This window comes from Drosophila sulfurigaster, chromosome 2L, assembly GCF_023558435.1.
Source record: "Drosophila sulfurigaster albostrigata strain 15112-1811.04 chromosome 2L, ASM2355843v2, whole genome shotgun sequence".
Classification (NCBI taxonomy): domain Eukaryota; kingdom Metazoa; phylum Arthropoda; class Insecta; order Diptera; family Drosophilidae; genus Drosophila; species Drosophila sulfurigaster.
The window spans coordinates 5428704-5453033 of NC_084881.1; the positions used below are offsets into that span (position 1 = coordinate 5428704).

At 37.2% G+C, this 24330-nt stretch overlaps 6 protein-coding genes across 6 annotated transcripts; all 6 read left to right on the forward strand.

Moving 5' to 3' along the window:
• The first annotated feature begins 472 nt into the window (after positions 1-472).
• On the forward strand, positions 473-3461 carry LOC133850223 (uncharacterized). Its single transcript, XM_062286261.1, has 4 exons — positions 473-709; positions 2499-2879; positions 2951-3097; positions 3163-3461. Exons 1-4 carry the CDS (start codon positions 598-600, stop codon positions 3315-3317), a joined length of 795 nt encoding a protein of 264 aa, XP_062142245.1. The 5' UTR covers positions 473-597; the 3' UTR covers positions 3318-3461.
• Positions 3462-4299: 838 nt separating this feature from the next.
• On the forward strand, positions 4300-5543 carry LOC133850468 (protein takeout). Its single transcript, XM_062286570.1, has 4 exons — positions 4300-4554; positions 4613-4993; positions 5056-5205; positions 5266-5543. Exons 1-4 carry the CDS (start codon positions 4470-4472, stop codon positions 5421-5423), a joined length of 774 nt encoding a protein of 257 aa, XP_062142554.1. The 5' UTR covers positions 4300-4469; the 3' UTR covers positions 5424-5543.
• A 2779-nt stretch (positions 5544-8322) lies between these two features.
• On the forward strand, positions 8323-12881 carry LOC133841023 (uncharacterized). The gene is made up of 4 exons (XM_062273276.1): positions 8323-8947; positions 11851-12252; positions 12305-12454; positions 12512-12881. The coding sequence occupies exons 1-4, from the start codon at positions 8779-8781 to the stop codon at positions 12661-12663; spliced, it is 873 nt and encodes a 290-aa protein (XP_062129260.1). The 5' UTR covers positions 8323-8778; the 3' UTR covers positions 12664-12881.
• Positions 12882-14584: 1703 nt separating this feature from the next.
• On the forward strand, positions 14585-20533 carry LOC133841014 (serine proteinase stubble). Its single transcript, XM_062273268.1, has 5 exons — positions 14585-15103; positions 18560-19685; positions 19751-19886; positions 19944-20240; positions 20308-20533. Exons 1-5 carry the CDS (start codon positions 14911-14913, stop codon positions 20461-20463), a joined length of 1908 nt encoding a protein of 635 aa, XP_062129252.1. The 5' UTR covers positions 14585-14910; the 3' UTR covers positions 20464-20533.
• Positions 20534-20776: 243 nt separating this feature from the next.
• On the forward strand, positions 20777-21609 carry LOC133841033 (N-alpha-acetyltransferase 20). The gene has a single exon (XM_062273286.1). The coding sequence runs from the start codon at positions 20887-20889 to the stop codon at positions 21508-21510; it is 624 nt and encodes a 207-aa protein (XP_062129270.1). The 5' UTR covers positions 20777-20886; the 3' UTR covers positions 21511-21609.
• A 26-nt stretch (positions 21610-21635) lies between these two features.
• LOC133837702 (N-alpha-acetyltransferase 20) lies at positions 21636-22187 on the forward strand. The gene has a single exon (XM_062268559.1). It carries the CDS (start codon positions 21636-21638, stop codon positions 22185-22187), a length of 552 nt encoding a protein of 183 aa, XP_062124543.1.
• Positions 22188-24330: the final 2143 nt, after the last annotated feature.

The window sequence follows — 24330 nt, forward strand, 5'->3', positions numbered from 1 at the left end:
CGAGTTTGACTATAGCGGGATGATACACTCAATGGGCTCAACTCTACGCCTGGTTGGCGATTAAGTGTCAGCCTCTGTGACAAGGAAACATCGAACGGCTTGGAGCGCATCGGAATTGGACAGCTGCCGGTAGTGAAATGGGCTCGAATAATAGGGGGAGACTAATCCGACTTCACGACTTTTGTCTAGGGAATAATAATAATGTCGTTTGTATTTCGCTACTGATTTTGCTATGTCGTTTTATTTTGCTTCGCTTTGCTTTGTTTTCGTTTACTGAGTCAGTCTTTGCTTCTCAGCGTTGTCGTCATTAGCTTGAAGCTATTTTCGTCTCACTTGGGCTATCCGCCCCTCGACAGACGTTATTCCAGGTTTATAGGGGAGGCTATTATTCACAAGTGCCGGCTCGTTCAGGTCTGCCTCAGTATCGCAAAATTTGCCATAAATACCGAGCTCCCCATGGAGGTGGTATTCAGATTCTGTTTTGCAATTGCATGAGCCACACAGGGGTGCCGCGTTAAGCAACAACGAAGTTACATCTTCTTGAATAAATTCCCAATCATATATAAAGGAAAGTCTATAACAAAATAAACATCTAAAATGACCCGTGTTTTAAGTGCATTCGTTTTGATCGCATGGTGCGGTCTGTGTTTCGCACTTGACGATGATATTGTGCTACCATCTGTTGAATTTAAGCCTATTAAAGAACTTGGTGAGTATTGCAAGAACTATGTTATAATTTTTAGTTAGTATGCAAAATAAAGTTGAGTTTGTGCTCAAAGTCATTTGATTTAAAAGCATTCATACGGATTTTACTTGGGTTGTCATCCTTCTAAATTTAGGAATAAACCATTTAATGAGTTGTTGATATGTTGAGTCCTTGTCTGAGAAATACGATTTTTAATAATCATTACCATGAAAGCACATTTAAAGCTTTTAACTTTCATTCATGTTATTTTCATTGTATGGAAACCCTAACCATAACAGTTACACCGCATTTTTTAAAACCCCAACAAAATCATTATCAAAATGTTCAGAGATAAATTTGCGTTGCATTTTAAAGTCAATTTTAGTCTCTGAAGAAATTATTATTGCTAATCTTTTCTAAAGTGCACAAAGAGCTACAATTTCACATCAATATATTTGGTGTTTGTTTAGTTGCAAATATCGCCTACTACATATTTGACGATAGTTAATATTTTATTTATTGTGTCCACAAATTAAATTAAAAAACCCTTCACGCCCTTTTTATGTAATCAAATGGGTTAACGCGTCAAAGTGAATAAAACACTAAGTATTATTAACAACAAAACTGTTAAATTAACAGATAAATAACAGTAATAACTCTTAAGTACAAATGTACAGAAACAATTGTGTGAAACATGTCAACTTTCTCATTAGTTATCGCAATTTGAGTAACAAACAGAGTTACATACTTTAAGTAATATAAAATTATTCAACTGTTAGGCCAAAATTTAAATTTTTTGGAAACAATAATATTTGAGGCGTGCGATTGTTGTTTTTGAATAATAATTGATGTCTATTTGTGTCAATATGATGATGTTACTTAATTGGGCAGACAATCGAGAATCGAAGGAATTAATAACATAATTAATATTCTATTGACGCAGATATCATTCCTTTCCATATTATTATTTATTATTAAATTTATTAAGAGAATTAGTAAATTATTATTATTTTATTTATTAAATTATCTAAATCTAACGATAATAACAAAAATTAAATTCAGTCATGTTTTGAATGATTTGATTTTTCAGTTAGCGTAGAAGAAATGTTTTTGCAACGTTTTGATATGTAAAGCTTTAATTGGCAATTAACACATGTTACACGATACAGAATGAAAAACATGCTATATTTTGCTGTAAAGATCTCGAATTAATAGAGCTACATAGAATGAGGAGGACTTTGGGCCTTTGGTTGATAAAGCATTAAATTCCCAGCACAATGGTTTAAAAATAGAGTATTCACTTGAGTTCAGCCTGATGTTTATTTTTGAGTGAATAAAACAAGTCTCGGGCAATTGCTACTTCCGCTAAATGGCCTTCCTCTTCCGCAGCGAGCATTGCAAAAAGCCTTCAATATAAAAGATTTAAGTGACAAACTTGATGCGAATGCGCGATATGCGCCTCAGTCAATGCTCAGGCAAAGCGCTTGCAATTGAATTGTGAACTTTTTGTCATATAAATTGTTTAACTAATCTTAAAAAAGATCTAAGCAACAACAATAAAAACTGAATTCAGCGACTGTGACGCGGTCGAGAAGGGGAGTTTGGGGGATAGGAGTTACTGGTAATTATGTGCGACACCGATTAAAAAACACACTAGTGAAATTCTCGACTGAAATGTCACGTTCTGAACATAAACATCATAGATCAATTGTAGACGATATGAGATGCGTTTCTAAGTATGTCAAGGCAGAACTCATGAGTAATTTGTGTTGTTGTATTGTATTGATTGATTCATTGGATTCATTTCGTTCAGCTGCTGATATACCGACCTGTAGCCAAAGCGATAGCAACATCAATGAGTGTATCAAACAGGGATTCCAGGAGCTGACGCCGCGCCTTAAATATGGCATTAGCGACTTGAACATACCCTCAATGGATCCCTTCCAATTGGGCAAGAGTTCGTACAATTATAACTCGGGTATACTTCAGGGTCGCATCGCGATGAGAGATGTGCGGATTCACGGCCTGAGCGAGGGCATTGTCGACAAGGTGGATTATCGACAGAAGGACAAGCGTGTGCGCCTAGATTTGCTCAGCCATGTGCCACAGATGCTGGCGGAGGGCAGCTACAAGGCGGACATCAAATTGAATGACATGAAGCTAACTCCAAAGGGCACCTTCAACATTACCCTGAGTAAGTCTGACACACAATGCAATATACACTCGATGCGATGCGATACTATAATTAACTTTGCGACGTTTCAGCCGATGTCAGCATGAAAACGCGCGCCTTGGGCGAACTATACGAGCGCGACGGTCATACCTATGTGCGTCTGACTAAGCTTGAGACTGAGCCGAAAGTCGGCAACATGCGCATCTATGCCAATGGTCTGGTGCCTGATCCAGCGTTGAGTGAGTACAGCATAACATAATTAAATACTATTGTTAATGTCGTATCAAATTAATTGCACTCTCAGATGATGTCATACTAGATTTTATAAACCAGTACTGGCGTCAGCTGTATCAAGCTATGCTGCCCGAGACAATGGCCACTTGGTCACCCCTCATGCTGAAAGTGGGCAATGATTTCTTTGATGCCCTGCCCTTCGATTTGATTGTCACCAAGAACTGATTTGGTCTTCAATGTGCAAAACTAAGAGTGCTTCCGAGTGCTCGTTCCTTAGTCCATATGCGATTGTATTATTTGATTATTTGTTTTACTCAAGGTGTTAATTTAGTTTGTATCAAAATAAATTAAAGATATGTATCGAAACAAAACAAAATTCTTTCGCATTGAGGAAAATACTAAGAAATGTAGAGGGAAAGATAGATGACCCAGTTTCTAAAACGTTTATATTTTTAATTATAGAATAACGGAAATAGGACTGTTAGAAAGGTAGAGATGAATAGACAGGAAAATAAAGGTGGAGAGAGATAAATACTAAATTCAAAGGCGTTCTACCTTTTCCACCTCAAGTTCAAGTCTAGCGAGATAATTTATAGTGTATACTATAATTGTAGATCTATTTCCATTTTGCACTGAAATAATCCGTCTACTCACCTATAAATTGTAATAGAATACATTATATGGTACGATATTAGCATAACTTTGAATATAGCTCGCAATACGAGGATCCAAAGATCGCCGATTAGCAGTAATGTCAACAGAAATTTATTTCCCTTACGTCTAATATTTTCTGTCATCACGTATACTGAGCCGCAAGCACTTTATATTCTTAATTTTAGCAAAAGTCATTCAAGACGGAAACACTTAGACAGTTAGTATGACCTAATCGAATTTAAATAAGTGAACTTATCATCATTATATTATCAAATTTATACTTTACGAACCCTTCGAATGGCTCTGGCAATTATATGCGATATAAAGCGATATTTATTGTCGATAACTAATTATCAAAATTACTAATGCAAATCATTGTCAACGCGAATTGAAGTAGCGGAATGAAGGGGTCATTGGGGTAATACTTGTACTTAGACGTTTTCCATTTAATGATTCGGCATTATAAATATGTGACAAAGCCGGTTTTCAATCAGTTGATGTCTATTTGTCGGTAGCGCAGTTGATATATTAGCACGATTAGTTGAAGCGACTAACTAGTTAAAGTTGTTCTATTCAATGTACGATTGCTTTGTACTAATTCTGACAATAAAAAAGCACTGACTATCGTTCCAGCGATTCAGTTTGAGGGCGTCCGCGTTGTAGCACTATTTAGTTGGAATCATATAATTTCTAAGGATAAGTAAAAAAAGGACCTTTCGCAATATGAATGTACAGTGTATTGTAGTTATATTATGCCTTTTGGCCTATCAAGCTTATGCAATGCCTGCGGAAACCAAATACTTGAATGGTGTGTATTTATTTGAAAATCATTACGTATACGATCCGCATAACGTGTTTTTTTTTAGCATCTGAGTTTGAGAAATGTCCAGAGGATGCTAATGCAGCGGGTGATTGTATAGCAAAGATTATAAATACGCTTCTACCACGATTACGGCTTGGAGATCCAGAATTGAATATTCCGGCGTATGATCCTTTTCTTATCGATAAATTGAGTTTTCAGTACTCGAGTGGAGCTGTTAATGGCCGCATATCCGTACGGAATGTCAAGCTCTACGGCATTGTTGGGATAAAAATTCAAAAAATAGATGTCAAGAGGGATAATAATAAGATCCAGCTACGAATTTACACCCATCAGCCCAATATTAACATCCTTGGTGACTACAAGGCGGACATGCACGTGAATCAACTGCAGTTGAAGCCCAAAGGAAAATTCAATTTGACATTATGTGAGTACAAATTATATTTAATATTTGAGGAAATAATTTGATGATTGCTTTCACGCTTATAGTTGATGTGCAGACCACTGTGAACACAGAAGGAGAAATTTATACCAAGGATGATGGAAAGAGGTTTTTGCGGCTTATCGACATCGAAGCAAATCCAAAGATTGGCGATATGATCATCAAAGCCAATGGCATCTTCCCAGACCCTGAGTTGGGTAAGTGAATATCCAAGTGCTCTATGCGAATCCTTACTAAGAAATTTGTTTTAAAATTAGACGAAATTGCATTGAATGTGGCCAACAATTACTGGCGCGACATCTACGGTATTATTTTGCCTGAAACTCGAAAGTCTTGGGTTCCACTTCTGCTGCGTTTGATCAACCAGGCTTTGCTGAAGGTCCCCATCGATGAGTTCACCAGTAGATCGAATTAACCTACAAGTCCAAAACAAAATCTCTGTCATTTATTGTGATTGTCTTTAGTAAATATTTTTATACTATAAAATACAAATTTCTCAATTAAAACGGATTTCGCACCCGTAATTATATTGTCATCAGTTCGCCCTTCGTTCATGCACAATTTACAGGGGCACATTGAAACTGGTTTTTATTGTTTTGGTCATGCCCCAGTTTTACACCAAACTATGTGCCTAAAAAAAAAACAAAACGAAAATTCAGTCACTTTTTGTAACTGCCCCCCACTTTCGGACTGGGTGCACCCAGCAAATGGGGTTAAGTGCACGACATGTTGACCTTGAAACGGCTATCTGTCTATCTAGCTACTTATCTATCTCCTCTGCTCATGTGTATATCTGTGCAATCGCATAGAGGGGCCAAGTGCATGCACTAAAGTGAAATTGAGCAAGACGATTACAACAAAGTAACAGTTTGGTTGTCGACAGTTTGATGTATACTCGTACTTTGACGTCAGTCAGCCTCGTGTAAAACAAGTAAGAAAGCTACAGTCGAGAGTGCTAGACTGTGAGGTACCCGATACCCATTTTGAATAAAAGCAATACATTGCGGTATTATTCTAAAAAATGTACCAAAATAAAAGTACGCAAAATTATAAAAATTTACCAAAGGCAATATTTGATATATTGATATAGTACTACATTTTAAATATACATTAGACTACAAAATATACCAGATTGTCTGCCAAGGCATCAAAGCCTAGTAGTAAGTAGGCGTAATTATTATTTTACGAGTATGTACCAAAAATCAAAAAAAACAACAAAAAAATTATATCTGTATCCCTTGTATACTCTGAGATCTAATGTTTTCAGTGATGGATTGAGAATGTGGGGTCTGAAAAGACTCCTTCTGCTTGTTACATTTGTTTTCGAAAGGCAGAAACCTATAATACCCTTCTACCCTATGGGTTGCGGGTATAAACATTTGTATGGATGTAATTTTTCTAGATTTAATTAAGCTATACTTCGTCAGCTCTAATGGCGTTTGGATATTAAAACAGAAAATATTACGATATAATGTATGTACATATGTTATTATTATAAGGAACTCTGAACCCAGCTGTCAAATATTTATGACATCCAATTTAAAACCGTTTTAAAAGCCCTGTTAGTTGGCCATCGAACTTGTTATGTACATATTATTGTTTTTATTGGACTTCCATTACGATTTATGAATCAAAACAAACTTTAAAGGTTGCACTCTTAAAAAACGTAAGTACGTAAGCAGGTAATACTAAAGCTAAAGTGCTTTCCACAGGTCAGCGTTAACTATGCCATAAATTAGATTATAATAATATCAAAGTGCACAGATTTATGTATGCGCATGGCATATAATTGCATAATGTGTGTGGCATATCAATTAAATTGTTTTTATTATGGCAAATAGATATGCCAATCACACATACGGCTGTCGCATGGCACTCTAAAGCCCGTGCGGGCAAGAAAGAAGCATACGGACCATTAGAATCGCTGAACTTTTAATAAAGTTTGTCATCGTCGTCGGAAGTGATGACTTGCTTTAATCGACAAGCTTTTTCAACGTCACAAACGCACTCCCCAAGTAACGACGTGTTGTTCACCTTGAAAAGATACGCAGCGACAATTTATGTGTTGTCTCCACTTTGTGAGGTTTCTGGAGCAATTGGTGCAAATGATTTATAAATGGCCTACATTTAAAATGCAGTAGACGACTTCAGTGCTTGTCAATCTGTTGCTGCTCTGCTTATATTGTAACTGGGTTCGGCATTCGAAGCGCAATCTACAGAATGCCGACAGCTTCCTCATTGCAACTACATTGAACGTTTTGTGGGTGCAACGGAATTCATTAACATGTTTGTAATTAAATAAATGTTCTTAAACTATTTATTGAAATATGAGCGGAATTGATATTTGTCGAGGTTTTATATTTAATAAACATTAATTGTGACTCAAAAATTATTTTAAATGTATAATTGCGCTAATAATTAGTAGCAATAAAACAAAATTTATCATTCAGACTATTATGATAATTACATATACTTTGTTATATACTATTTATACTTAGAAGAACAAAAATGCCTGACAATCTGGTATATTTTGTACTGTGTGGTATTATTTCAATGTAGTACTATATCAATATACTAAATATAGCCTTTGTTATATTTTTATATTTTTGAGGTTTTTCTTAAAATTAATATAGCGCTATTTTGCTTTTATGGGTAGCGGGTATCTCAAGGTCGAGCACACCCGACTGAAACTTTCTTACTTGTTTATAGTATATAAAATGTAAGTATAATTGATTGCAATTATAACGTATTCTTATTGTTATTATGAAATTGTTATTGTGTAATTTAAATTCAAATTTGTTTTATGAAAATGAATTTGTATGAATATGTATTAACTTAGTTAAGTTTATTTTGGTAAGGTATTGACAGCTAACATAAATATGAATGCACAAATATGGTAATAAGAGTAAGTACAGTTGTTATTACTTTGTATGAAAAGAGAAGGAAGTTGGTATAAATTATTACAAGTACACAATATTACACACCCTTACGTTATCAGTTAAGAGACATTCTAATAAGTGTCTAGACGCTTACACTCAAATTTGAGTATGGCAAGCAATTGTGTCAAGTCATGTCTGTAGTGCAGTGCTGCTAAAACTGTGGTAGTGTACATGTTCTCAAATCAACAACAACGACAGCTCAACGACTCACAGACAACAGTCGAAAGCTTAACTGAAAGCTCAACCAGCGCCAACTTCGAAAGCCTTCGGAATTGGTTATGTTGTTGTTTTTTGGCAGCGCGCTCATGGAAAACTTAAACAAAAAACTCGAGCTGAAAACTATAAATAAACGTGAGTTTTATGCAGCGCTCATTTCAAGATTTGCAAGCGGCGGGCGGCCAACGGAATTGTTCGCTGATTTTTTAAGTTTTTGCAGAAGTTTGTTTACTCTGTGCTTTGGCAATTGGCTAACAGTGTGTAGGTGTGTGAGAGTGTGTTTTGTGTGGATAGATGTATGTGCACAATTGCAGCAACAATTGCAGTTAGCCGAGAAAACAACAGCAACAACAAACTGTAAAATTCGTGTAGAAACAAAAGTGAAGCCGGTTTTAAAATTACGCAAAAAAACCAAACGAAACGAAAATTGCCAACGTTAGTGTATGAACGTTTGTATAGATGTGTTTGTGTTAAATCAAGCGACAAAGAAAAAATCAATTAAAACGAGTTTATATTGCCAATTGTGTAAAAGTGCTGTTCAAATCATCGACAATAACCAACAGTAACAACAACAGTAACATCAGCATCAAGGGGCAACTGAAACCAAAAATAACTATGAAAGCGTTTTACATTTTGCTGACCATCGCGGCAGTTGGACTCGGAAGTGCCGCATCCGCTACGGTACCCACATCCGCTGCAGTCGACCCACAGCAGGCGGAGTATGTGGACGCCTCCGATCAAGTGTTCGCCTCACAGGGGACACCAACTGATTTGCCTGAGACAGGTAGATATATGAATATGCGCGACTATATGTTATGCAACAGAGCGACAAGAACTTGATATTCAAATCGAAAAGCGTTACAGTGCAACAAGTTTGTTGCCTCACTCTATGATTTATCAAAAGTCGATTTGAAAATAAGATCAAAATTGAATTAAACTTCACTCGCTAGTTGGTGACAAATATTTTTTTTTAACGTATGTGCGCAGTTGTGTTGTACAAATTTGCGGAAATGCACGATTTTGAGAGATGCGAGCTTATAATAAATGAATACTTAGAGATAAATTTAACAAATATTGACGATATTTAAAGTGTTAATAAATTATTTTCATATCTGTATATATTATATGGAATATGCTATATTTCGAATATTTGTTTTGACTATTTTTTAAGTGTTTGTAAAACAAATTCTTGACGCACTATTTTGGTCTACGGCTTTGACTCATTGCGGAGGAGAATTTTATATTCAACTCACTTATTTCTCGTGTGATCTGCCTGTTAAATTTATTTCATGACTCACTGTAAAGTTTTAAACTTTACATAAAGTTTTTTTTTTTACCTTCGAACCTTGAAACAAGAAAACAGCGAGAGGGCTTACATCGTGATTGATTGACTCTCAGATACTTATATAAATATGAGAATTTATTCTTCCGGTTTTGGTATTTATTTATTTTATATAGACAAATAAAGAAAACAGAACATAATAAAGAAATAACTAGATACAATAATAATATGCCACTAACAATTTTTAATAATTTTAAAGTCAGACAGTTTTATAACAAATAGTCAGAAAAACCAAATTACTTTAGAAATTAACAAGTAAATGGACTAAAAAATATTTTTTAAGCATATGCACTTAACTTTACGTTTTTTGTTTGTCTGACTTTTAACACTTTTACGACATCAATAAAAAATCTTCATTATTTGAACTTGACATATATTTTCACCTGCGTTGTGCGTGGATGCTTATGTGAGTGTGAATGCGTATGTTAGTGAGTGTGGTAAAAGTTATAAAAGCGCTGTAGAGTAATAACAAAGGCACCACTCAGAAAGTGAATGTCGAAATTTGAACGATGAGACGAGCTCACAGATCTTGTGCAAATATAAATTCTGAAGCGAAAATACAGATAAATATATTTATCGATTATGCAAAACAAAATTGCAGAATAAACAAACAGACAGACAGATACAGCAACAGCAACAGAGCAGCTTTAGCCACCGCACGACTAGTTTATTTTATTCATTTCCAATTGCATTCATTAATTTAAGCAAAGAGGGAGAGCAAAAAAAATAAATTATACGATATACAAACATTGCCAACCTGCGGTTTCGGCCTCTTGCGAAAAGTCAACACGTCAACGGCGAGGCAAAAAAAAAAATCGACTAAACAAAAAAGAAACAGATAACAAAAAACCGGCTGCTGCTGTACGCATTTCTTAAAAGCACAAGAGCTTAAAACTGACCTACATCAATCGAAAAAAAATAAAAACAGCGCTAACTTCAAATGGGCTTTTCAAATGGAACCGCTGGAAGTTGTAATTGTAACATTTGGCTCTAATTGCGTAAAATGCCGCGTCACAATAGCGCCAAAAATTTATTGACATTTGCACTATAGCTTATGCAAACGAATGACTTAGGCAACGAACTCAATTTCAATGCCTGCTACCAACGTGTGAAATTTGCATGACTCGCATATAAACACAAAGCCCTTTAAGTGTTGACAGCATTAACGTCGATTCATTTTTGTCGAGCTGTGAGTTATAAGCTCACCTTTGACATTGAACTTGTCAGCAAAGCTACGAAAAACCAACACGCAAGTGCTACAAATTGGGCACAAATTTTACAGACTTTCAAGTTGCTATACCGCATCATGGCTGAAGTCTTAATAGTTGTATGGAAATTAAAGTTTAAGTCTTGGTTACTTAGATGTAATTAGGCATTTTGTATAAATACTTGGTATTTATGGACTTGTTTTCGTTTTTTGATATAATTTTAAAGCTATTAAATTTAATTGCAACCTTTACTTTGGACTCGCTTAGAAGATTAAAATCTAGACTTGAATGTCATTTTATGGTTTATAATAACCTTCGCTTGCTTCTTTGTGATTTTAAACAGTGATATTAGTACACATCCATATTTCTATATTTTTATATATTTCCTTTTATCATGCCGTCAAGCTTTCATTGAAAAAATTCTTACAAATTACGTACGTACAACAGTACTATATTGAAATAGTTACGTAATGATGAGTGAGGGACTTTAGAATAACATTGCAAAAAACTTAATAGCGCTAAAAATCGTAAAATCGTAAACGACTGTTTCGCAAAAAGGGGTCTTTATGATTAAAAACCAGCAAACACATTAAGCCTACTTCAAAATCGCCAAATGTTAACAAAAATATACATTGTTTTTAAAAGGAAGATTTATTTTGTGCTGCTCTCGCTCATTTTTTTTATAATGGCATTAATTATAAAAAACCAGTTTAATTCAATCTGAACTGGAGTGAATAACTTGTTCACTGCATATGTGATAGTTTCATTTAAAAGTTCTTGACAACAATGTTAAATGTAATAACTAAACGGATAAAGTTCTCTTGATGTTAATTCGTCAAACTCCAATTACCCACTTCAGAAAGACATTGAGTGCTACACGTCATTGTCACCTGTCACCCAGACCCAAGATAATGCACACGTAAAAATATTAACGATAGGCAGGTCCAATTTAAATGTTACAGCTAAGGGAAAAAGGCTGTGATCGCGAGATGTGAACTCTGTCTCGCTTGGTTGCGCTTGGCGCAATGATGAATGCCTGACTGAACTTAATACGTATGCTATAAGTCTGGCCGTGACTTAATCGACTGACTCTTTAGCTTTCGGCTAACACTAATCTTACTACCACTTTCGCCACAGTTACAGCAGCAACATCGAGTGTTGGCAATGCTTTCTGCAGCCTCAGCTCACCGGGACTGGATGAATGCATTCGTGGACTTTTTCAGTTGATTGTACCGAAACTGAAGACTGAGGGCTTACAGGAGCTTAACATGGGCGCGATTGATCCGTATTTCTATCAGCGAGGCATCTTCCGTTACTCTAACGATGGCGTTCAAGGTGGCCTGCTCATCAAGAACATGGAAATTAACGGCATCAGCGGGTTAAAGGTGAACACAGTTGCCACCAATTTTACAAACGATGGTTTCGTCATTAAATTGGGTTTGGAGCTGCCCAAGCTGAAGGCTGGTGGACAATTCAAGGCTGATGTGAAGTTCGGCGGACTGCGCCTTGTGCCCAAGGGACCTTTCAACATAACTATTGGTGAGTAGTTCAATACCCAAAGGAAGTGTAATAATATTACTCCAATTTACAGACAACGTCAAGGCAACGGTGTTGACTGACGGACACATCGAGGACCTTCCCAATGGGAGTCGGCGCCTTAGCCTGCATCGCCTAAATGCGAATGTGAATGTGGGCAGTGCTCGTGTGTTAGCCAACGGCATCTTTTCGGACCGTAATTTAAGTGAGTAGCAGTTGATAATGTAATTGAAATATTATTAAATCTTTAACTGCTTTGCAGATGCTATGATCCTGAATCTGGTCAATGAGAATTTACCGGAAATAACACGTGTGGGAATTCCTGCCACTCGTGAACAATGGGCGCCCATTTTGGTCACGCACATCAACGAATTCTTCGCCCCGGTTCCTATAGAGAAACTTTTGGTTCAGTAATATGGGCTCAATTCTTAACTTTTATATGCATTGTATTGCTAGTTAGTTATTAGTTATTATATACGAATTATCAGTTATTATTAATGCTGCTTCCAAATAGTTAACTTGCTTCACCAACTGTCACTTCAACAACGCAACATAAAACTAAACTAAATTGATATTTATTTATAAAATTCACTCAGTTTAAGCATTTCAAAATTATTAAATTCGTTTAATTAGTTGCTTACATTTCAATTTATTTGTGGGTGTCTTGGCAACCATAGGTTTGAAAGCAAGTGTTCATTATTTATTTACCTAAAAGTATGCATTATAAAAGTATTGGAATCATAACATCTGTAGCATACTTTTCGGCATCACATATAATTAACCTAAAGGTTATTTGACTACAAAATACGCTTGGATATTCGAAGGATGTACAATTTAAAATCAAAAATAGACTATAAGGAACAAATATACGAGGTCATTGGATTCACGTCTTTCTCAGACTGCCTCTTCATCTTGATACTTGATGTGAATTGCTTTCGAAAATACAACACTCCCAAACGGCCGATGGAGAATGGATACCGCTTTTACAATCAATCAACAGGAAATTGCGCCTCGGGGTCCAATTACAGACAATTATTTGGCGAAATATTGAAATACACAAACACAGTTGTTCATGTTTGCTTTATGTGCCGAAAAAAGGTTGAGGCCACCATGACAGTGTCACTCTAAAACGTCATCACACATTAATTTAAGATTGGCAAGCAGTTGCCCATTATTTGAAAGTCGGATCAAGTGGGATAACAACGAGAGCTGGCCAATTCTTGACAACAATTGATTTAATTTGCGATATTCTTAACTCTCACAACGCCCTCGCATATCATGACAATAGACTTTAACTTGATTTTGATTCGTTTCATTCGGTCTAATAATGAAATCATGCATGGTATTTCTGTTGATAAAGTTGAATGCATTCTTATTGCGCATAACCTGGGGGTAATGACAACAGCTAAGACGTTAAGAGCACATTTAAGTGTGTGACTAACAAATACCATATAATATATTATATTCTTTTCTTACGAGTATTCTGGTGTCAAATGTATTTTGTCAGCGTGTTTAAAAATGTAATTATGGTATCTAAATTTAATATTTGTCACAAAGGCATTATAGGTTGCGAAAGAGACAAAACTTCTACAAGATGTAACATTTTATAATCATTTGTTACTTGACAAAAATATGGAATCATATATTAATGAATAAATAAATAAAGTATTTCAAATCATTACATTGTTTAATTTCTATACGATGTATTTATAAGAACCAAAGAAATAATGAAATCGGAATTTGTGTGTAGAAAACTAAATATTTTCTATGAGAGCTTTCTGACAGTGCATATTAAGCATGTGGACAAGGCTTGAAAGCAAAGATATTGTTGGCTTTTTAATGCTTATTATGCAGCCATACAACTTGCAGTTCTCGGTTGGAATCCCAGTCCGTCTGCATGTGGAGCAATGTGCGTAATCGGGTTGTCGCTGGCCACATGGGGGCAGTGGGCCAGGTGTGCGGCCAAGGAAGAGAACAAACTGGCACAGGAGCAGGAAAAGGCGTAGGCATTAATAGAACTAGTTTACAAATGCAAACGAAGCGTGTGTGCATTAGAAGTTAACACCGAGTTGGTTAAAAGGTAGCCAAAACGCGGCCAATACATCGTCTATCAGGTATCGAAAAATGAGCGTGAATAATTGACGTTTCGGCACAGTCTGAGTCTCAGTCTCAGTCTCTGACTTCGTCTGCGTTTTGTGTCTGTCTCTTTTGCTTGTGTCTCTGCCATGGTCTCAGTCTCTGGCTCTCAGTCGGTGTTAACGTCGCTGTCATCGGAGCCGCTGGCGTTGTCGAGTGGTAGCTTCATAGCTGTTAACCAAACTGTGTTGCCATCACTTGGCTCAGAAGCTCGCGGACCTCGCTGGCCAACGGTCCTGTTTCTAATAGAGGCGGGAATTGGCAACGTTATCGATTCAAATTCTGAGCCAAGATCCAGACGAGAATATCTTTTCGAGCAGTCGTCTGCCCGTCCAGGTGAATGCCATCGGACAACGTGCGTCGCATTTTAAAAAGAACGTATCGAGACGCGTATCGGAGTGTGATTATATACTATATTATATCAATTTATATATGGTCTGCAATTCACCGCTTCGAGTTGAAACAAAACAGCAAACAACAACAAAATAGCGCAAAATAATAAATAAAAATATTTTGCGGTCGAAAATGTTTACATTCTTGAGAATTTTATTACTTTGTGTGCATTTGTTGCATTTTAAAACGACATTAGCCGAGGATGTGCCATCGATAAGACCATCCACAACGACCCTATCTGATCAAGCTGAACAAACAAAGGCTCTCGAGACCTTGGCCGTGGTCAATGCTACAGTCGATCAAGATTTTGCGACTATTGCAGATGGTGAGTAAAGCTCCCAAATTACAGTAAAAGTGAAATTCTGTGTGGGGAAAACAAATGACTCAGACAACAAACTTGCAACTGAATATTAACAAATTGGATATCTAATGAAATTTAATGCATTTAAAGTTGTTGCTGTTGTTGTATTTCTGTTCTTTTGAAATATATTAAAAATAAAACAACAAAAAGGAAATATTTGTGAAAAGTTATATTTTTAAAACTTAATTTAATTTGTTTACAAATCTGCCAATATTTACACGCTTGCTGTGCGTTTGTTGCCATATCATTGCCTACTTCTGCTATCATCTTTTAGACGTCATCCGGAAGGTTCGTTGACATTGGACTACTATAAAAATGCTGATAAATTTATGCTGGGCACGCAGTCAACATTACTTGTTTGACCTTCAGAATTGTACAAACTATTTAGTAACAATGAGGAAAATGTCAACTTTTTTGTGTATCACACTCTTCATCCTCCTTTTCCCGCTTGGCGTGGTGGCCCTTTGTACCAGTTTGGGATTGTGTTCTCTGCCAACTTTCTATTACTTGCAAAGTCGACAACAAAATCTGACAGTGGAGGCGTATTTTTTAGAGCTCGCCGAGCTTGTCGCCTGTCAATGGCCGCAACTTGAGTACTTGTGCTCTTTTATTTATTGCCAACAATTAGACAATTAGGCAGCACTTTTGATGTAGCCACATAAAAAAGTCACGCCTCAAGTCGACGACATAAGCCTATTAATACAGTTGAAGCAGAGCGAATACTTCTTGAGCATTAGCTTTGACTAAATTGAGTTTTAATTTGATTAAATAACTTATGTGAGGTTCGGCAAACCCTATTAATTTATATGCCCCATAAAGTGTTGACACCCAGGTGCATATTCGCCTGCAGTTTATTTTCAGATTCAGTTTCTGCCTCGGCCTATGGTTGGAGCTATGATCACACTGCGTATTAATCCAGTTTAATTTGTGACTTGTCTGGGACGCAGAAGGAACAAGTCGAAGATGTAGACCTTGAACTTGTGTCTTGCCCCCATTGTGGCCTTATCTGTGACTATCTTTAGTATCTTGACAGCAAAGTTAATAAGTTTGTAACGCTAGGGGGTGTTGCCATCTTAAAGTGATCTGCAAACTGAGATCACTTGAAAGTTCATTAGCCTCTAAACAAGACAAAAACTTATATGGTATGATGATGATGTTTATTCCCAGCAAAAGCACTTTTCTTTAGCCAATCTGTCGCACTGTTGTCGAAGCACCTAAGCCACAAAAGAAGACCAAACTATCCAATATTTACTTAACATTCGTTCACGCTTCGACTTCCAGTTTCACGCTTCAAGTGATTACTCAATATTTTGACATTTCTTAAAAAAATGTATACGTGTATGACAAAAACAGAAAACAAAAGCAAGAATATTGACAATAAACTTAAGCGTTTTTCAAGCTGAATGACAATTGCTGTGCCATTTTTATCTCAATGTTGTTGCTGTTTCTGATGTCGTTGCGCACCTTTCAACGCACAATTGACAACATTTCCTTTTGTCAGCTGCCGCCAAGTCGCTCCCCCCTAAGCAACTTTCTACTGTCACTTGTCATATTTATGTAAGTAGATTCCCCCTTCGCTCGTCTACTATATTTGTCAAGTCTATTGGCAGCTTCTTAAAATTGGCCTAGGCTGCTTTTGTTCTCTGGGATTTATAACTCTGGCTCTGGCACTTTTTGTTGTTCTTTTTGGTTAGCATCTGTCTGCCATTTGTTTAATTTATTTAGCATTTCGCGTGTGGCCCACATTATAGTTGGCTCGCATTTGATTTATGTGCTCAGCCAAAGAGTTCCCTAAATGAGCCATTTAGTTTTTGTTTTGTTTATGGAGTGTTCATATTACCATAAATACCCTATGCGAAATCGCTTATACTATGTATTATATAGAAACTTTGTGCCTCCTTGAAATGTAAATGGCATTGACGACCCTATAAAAATATTTTTCTTGTCATTATGAAAACTTAGATCTCAGAGACTATAAGATTAAGGTGCTTTGATTGATAATCTGCTATATGTTGCAAACTTGATATGCGTTGAATGTAGTAATATATCAATATACCAATATAATAATGTCTAATAATTTTTATGTTTATTTTTAAAATTCATGACAACAATAAATATAAAATTCCATGTCCAGGTATCGAAGAAATTTCCCATTGATCGTATCAGTCACACATATGACATTATAATAGATAGGGGAGCTTGTGAGGTTTTTGTACATATTAGCGCACTAATAAGATTGTTTTAATCAAGTTTACATTAAGTCAAGTCTCGATTCATATTTGTTTTTTATATCAGATCAATAAACCGATATAGTACTTGATAATATAGTTATAATATATAAACAGAGGACATACAGAAAATTGTTTGTTTTGAAATATGTTTTGTATTCGTCGAGAAGGCAAGAATACAAAACATATTTCAAAATTAACAATTTTCTGTAAGTCCTCTGTTTAGTCACTTAATAAATGTCTTCTATTTAAGCTTTTATTAAAGTGGATACTTAAAAGTGCATAAAGTAGGAATGGGTCGATTGATGTGCACGTGTTTTTTTTCTTTAGTCGCGGGTAAGGCGGAATGGAGACCATGTTGAACGCACGTTACGCATATTGAATAAGTATTTTTTGTGAATGACATTTGCATATTACAAAGGAAACTTTAGCACGCATGCCAAACTCCCAATCGAAAATGTTAGTGCTTCGCTTGTGAGTCATCTCAATTGAATCTCTATGTGTACTCGTAATATTGTCGATTCCCTGTAGAAAGCCTGAAAGATCTTATTACTCATGGCCCAAATCATGCAAACATTTTTATGTTTATTGTTAATGGCCCCATTTTTTGATGGATTTTAAATTGTTATGACAGCTGTCAAGCACTGGGAGAATTGCTGAATTCAAGTTGTCAAGCTGTCAGGGATTTGTGTTTATAGAACGGATATAATTTGAAGTGTTTAATTACACTTGCACTTATGAAACAGAACAACAGGCTGACATTATTTATATAATTGTACGTGCAACTCATTTAAGTGCTTTTAGTTTTATTATATTTGAAGAGTTCCTGTATAATATACAAAATTTTCAAATAACTTTTCCTTTAGTGTAGAAGGGTATCATAACTTTGAGCCGCCCATATAAAGCTCATATATCCTTGATCAGCGTCAACAGCCGAGTCAATATAGCCATGTCCGTCTGTCCGTATGGATTCCTAAATTTCAAAGACTATAAGAGATGCTTACATACCAAATATACGTATATACATATATCGATAAAGTGCAGTATTTTTTCGTTATATTAATTTGGTATGTTTAGATGATAATACTCCATACACTGTTTTGCTTTTAAAGAGAATGGGTTGTTGGTATCTGTAGCTTTCTGTTTTTTATTCCATTTAGATATTTGGTCTTATTTTATTCTTCTTGTACAGCTTCCGAAATACCTGACTACACACGAAAGCAGAGACAATTCTTCTTCGATCCCAGTCTCTTCATTCTGCAAGCTGGACTGACTGGCGGCGGCGCCTGGGAAGGTTCCAGATGTCTAACTACCAAAGGTCAGCCTGGGGTATGTGTTCGCATTGCCAGCTGCCAGCGCTATTATCGGGTCGTGAGGCAGTTGTCATTCATAGCGGTGCGTCAATGGCAGCCCCAGAGCTCGTTGGGATTGGGAACGGATGTGTGTAACTTTTATGATCAACTGGGACGTATTAACAATGGTATCTGCTGCACGGACGTGGATGCAAACACCTTTGGCGTTTTTCCAATACCTACAACAACTACGCCCCCAACTAGCCCAACAACGACTACCGAGAAACCTACGCCATCTGCTGATGAGATTGACAGAGTGGAAGAGGCTGAAGGAGAATATGAACCAGAGCAACCAGTTGAAAGCGCAGATCCTGTAGATATCGATGCAGATCCAATCGATAACATCAATAGCGTTGAAGACACACCCGACTTCCAGGATATGAACAACATTGATGGCAGTGCCCCCGAGTCTCAGCCACATCCGCAACCGCCTGCTGCCTTGCCATCGGTAACACCGCCCACAACTGCGATTTATCCCTATCAATGGCCATTTGGCACCTTTGCAGGTGGCGTGCCACAATGGCCCCCACCGTTGCCTACCCATCCCCCCACAATTGGAGGCTGGCCGCCACCAATTCCAACGCATCCACCAAGTCATCAGTACCCTACGCATCCAACCTCAAGACCGAATCCCTCCACTCCCAGCACAGTGCTGACCACCCGACGACCCACATCCCGTCCATCCAGCAAACCTACTACCACCACTAGGCGACCCAGCTATCCGGTAGGGAGCACAACGACAACGCGCCGACCAACAACTGGCGGAGTGAGTGCAGAAGGTTTGCCTTTGCAGTGTGGCAACAAGAATCCTGTGTCGCCGGATCAGGAGCGTATTGTGGGCGGTATTAATGCCAGTCCTCATGAGTTCCCCTGGATTGCGGTCCTATTCAAGTCCGGCAAGCAGTTTTGTGGTGGCAGCCTGATCACAAACAGCCACATTCTCACGGCTGCACATTGCGTGGCCCGGTAAGTGACTCCATATTTTATGTATGAAGAGGTGACTGTAATCCTGGCTTTATTTATCGGTTTAGAATGACCTCTTGGGATGTGGCCGCCTTAACTGCACACTTGGGTGACTACAACATTCGCACGGACTTTGAAGTGCAACACGTTTCTCGTCGCATCAAGCGACTTGTGCGCCACAAGGGATTTGAATTCAGCACGTTGGTAAGCCATTGTAGTCTTTACTGTTTATTGCATAAATTAATGTCTTTACTTGGTTAGCACAACGACATTGCCATTTTGACGCTGAGTGAACCAGTGCCTTTCACCTCTGAGATTCAACCAATTTGCCTGCCCACTTCGTCCGCTCAGCAGGCGCGCTCCTACAGCGGCCAGGTCGCCACGGTCGCCGGTTGGGGAAGTCTGCGTGAGAATGGGCCACAGCCATCGATTTTGCAGAAAGTGGACATTCCAATCTGGGCCAATTCTGAGTGCGCTCAGAAATATGGCCGTGCAGCGCCTGGTGGCATCATCGAGTCCATGATCTGTGCCGGTCAGGCTGCCAAGGATTCATGCAGCGTAAGTCACAGTTGATGTAATTTTATTCATTTTATTTTATATGTGGTTGTTGTTGACTTGCTGACAGGGTGACTCTGGCGGTCCAATGATTGTCAACGAAGGTAGTCGCTATACGCAAGTGGGCATCGTCTCGTGGGGCATTGGATGTGGCAAGGGACAGTATCCGGGTGTCTATACACGTGTCACTTCGCTTCTGCCTTGGATCTACAAGAACATCAAATGAAAACTCTAGTATTGTGTTTAGTTTAAGTGGTGATATATTGAGACATGTGAAATAAACTGTATAACCTGCATACTTTGTGTTTTTTAATATGTCCATAATTAATTTCATTAAAACGTGGCACACTTTGTGTAAATAAAATCATACTTCTTCCCCTATTGCGGATTTAATTTGAACTTCAAATTTCTCTTTAAAAGACCCAATCTTAACAGTTAAAAGTGGTTGTGGTCTCAGCTAAGACTTTTTTTAAATGCGGCCCCAAAGTATGCCAAGCTTTTTTTTCTTGCATCGAATGTTAAATTCATGTACTTGACGTCAGCTCGAATAGCCTTTTAAATTCTTATCAATAATAACTTCAAAGGTAACGTAGGCTCTAAGAACAATTGTAATAAAATTTTATACATTGTGCATAGTTCTGTATTAACTATGACAGCCATTCGTGAGTTTGCGTTACAGGATCTATTTAAATTTAATCGCATTGTCTTTGATCAACTGACCGAAGTTTACTCACTTGAATTTTTTTTAAATAAATTTCTGGAATATCCATTTTTGTCTGAAGTGGCCACTGCACCTAACGGACAGATCATGGGATTTCTAATCGGTTGTCGTATCATTGACAGTGATAATCGAGTCGGCGATACAAAGCATTTTGATTTCAATAATAACCATGGTCATGTCAGTGTTCTCACCATTGATCATAAGTATCGTTGCTTGGGACTGGGGACAATTTTAATGAACTTGTTTAAAGCCAAGCTGGACCTCAAAAACGATTTGTTCGTGGATCTCTATGTGCGTAGACGTAATGTTCGAGCTGTTCGACTTTACATATCCTTGGGCTTTGTTATCTGGCGTGAACTACCTCGTTACTATAGGGATGACATCGGCTATGAAATGAGATTGCCGCTGACTCGAGATGTGAGTCGCAAGTGCTTAAAGCAGCCGAAATCAAAACTGGACATTCTCTATTCCATTGGACATCAGCTACTAGAAATGCCGATGAACTATCTGGTTAGACTTATGAATGCCCTATGTAGCCTTATGATGAAATGACAATATGTATTGAAAATTCGATAAAATTTATGAACATTACATAAATAATATTCACTCGTTTGAAATGATCAAAATCTTATTGTTAAACGTATAAAATAAGTTGTTTTTCCGTTAATGTTGCTACAATGTCTTGCTTGAGGGAAATGCGCCTGGATGATTTGTTCACATTCAACCCATTGGTTTTCGATCCATTCACCGAAGTCTACCGCATCGGATTTTTCATGCGTCACATTGCTCAGTGGCCAGAATTGGCAGCGGCATCCATAGCTCCAGATGGTCGCTTGGTTGGCTTCATTTTCGGCAAGTTTTTGGACGGTGTCAAGGATAACACTCAGCAGCACGGACACGTCTGCGCCTTGACAGTGCTCTCTGATTATCGTCGTCTGGGTATTGCATCTCTGCTCATGAATTATTTTGCTCAGATGTTGGATGTAAAAAGCTCCTGGTATGTGGATTTGTATTTGCGATGCAGTAATTCTGCCGCCTACAATCTATATTGCGCTCTGGGCTACGAGATGCGTCGTGTTCTTCTCGATTATTATCCAGGCGATCCAGAGGAGAATGCGTATGATATGAGAATGCCACTATCCATAGATGTGAATAAGTTGTCCTTGGCCTTGGCCAGCAGGGAACCTGTTCGCCTGCCTTTGGAAGATGATAGTGATGACGACTATTAGAATATGGAAGGGGGCGTGGCGTTCAATCATAATGTGGTTTCTTTTCATATCTGGGATACAAGAGCATTTGCAATTTGTTCATCTAATTAAGTAAAAAAATAAGAAAGGGAAAGCTCAATTGCGAGAAATTTCAACAGCAGCCAAGTTTCCGCTGACGCACAAAACTAAACTACAAATCTTATGGTATAGATAGATATAGATATGTGTATGTAGACCACTACAACTAAAGATACACGTACTTGTGCCTTAACGCAGTTTTTTATGCCAGGCAAATTTAATTGCGAATACCAAAACCAAAAAATCAAGTAAAATAAAAAGATTTTAAAACATTGAAACACTTGCGGCGACGCGTCCGTTTCAATGGTCAAGGCTCACATTGTGGTTTTTTTATTGGCCACAGTTTATTTTGACTTTTTGTCTTTTTTAAATATGCGACACACAGCTGCGATGTGGGGAGGAATGAGGAGTGGCCAATTTGCTTGTCTAAAAAACACAATGATTTTTATAATTCGTGCAACTTGAAACTCAAATGACGCAAAATTTCTTTCAGTGTTTCTGTCTTCAGTTTTCTGATTGTTGTAGTAGCATTCAATTTGTCTATGACATGTATTTAGATTTCGTTCAGCAATTTGCTCAAACTATTCATTGATTTTGGTGGCGTCGAGTGCAATGAACTTTTTATGGCTTTTTTTCTTATATTTTCTGGCTAGATCGCAAAACAGATGTTTGTTCTATTTTACGTTATACTAAAGGCTTTAGCTATGATATTCATTTTAAAGTATTGCACAATGATTGTAATGGAGAAAATGAGTGTTATAAATAATAATAAATAAAATGTAAATAGTTGTTTTTGTAACATGTGTAATGTTAGTTATAGAGAGAACCTTTAAGTATGTGTTATACCCGGTACCCATACGGTATAAAGTATATAACACCCGAGACGATATAGCCATGTCCGTCTGCCTGTCTGTCCGACCGTATAAACACCTAAGTAGCTCTTAGAGACTATGTTATAAGAGTTTTTTTGTTGGACACCACATGTTATTTTTCCAGGAAGATCAAGTTTGTTTCGAATTTTTACCACGCCCACTTCCGCTTTCACGAGCGGACACAAGCACAATATATAAGATACAGGATTTATGCGATCCGCGATCTGATAAAAATTGCAGAAGTTTTTTGAGATAATGTATGGGAAAAAGCTTACTGCAATCGGAATAGAATCTTTAGTATATTTTGAATGTAATGCTCCATTGATATACCAAATATGGTCTTCGTTAGATTTCGGTATTTTTCCGAGATATTATATTAATATATTTATAAAGTATGGTTTTATTGCTTGTTAGCTTTTTTTTTCTCAGTAAGTACTGCTTTCTGCTGATGACTGACTTTGGTAGCAACGACTCCTGCTGCTGCTCCTGACTGCTTCAGCTATGACTGTTGATACCGATAACTTAGTGCCAACCGATACCTAAGTGTCTATCAACTAGCCTCCACTTCCGTTACATGTATATTGTTGGCTTCGAAGTCAATCAGCCATTTCAATTGAATATGGGCAGCTTTATAGGTTATTCAGTCGGCCATTTGAAAACTTAAGATATTTAAATATACAAGATCGCAATTTACATATGCAAATATTTTACGCTCTTCTAATGAGGTTAATGTTCGAGACATGTTGACTCTGACTCAGACCCAGGCGCTGTGCGCTTGTTCAGCGTTCTATTTATACGATTTAATGGCGCATTTTGCACAAAAATAAAGTAAAGTTCTAACCAATTTGTATATGCGATCAATCTATACCATTCTATATCATTCCCATAGAGGCAGGAATGGTTCTATTTGTGTATTAGTATAAATAAAAACGCAACAGCATAATTAATGATGGCGAAAGTGCGTGAAATAAAAATCTAATTAAAATGTTGGGCAGGTGGTCCAGAGGTAGCACAGCTAATTCACAATCAAACCAATCATTATATATGTATGTACATAAGATCAGTTGGGTATGAAGATGAATGAATCTTTAATGCTGCAGACAATACATATTCTATAAGCTATATATTTAGTCTGGTTCGTCTTCTGTTGTGTTTCCAATAAGATTCTATTCACTTGATGTTTAAACATGTTTAAACTTTTAGTCTTTTACTTA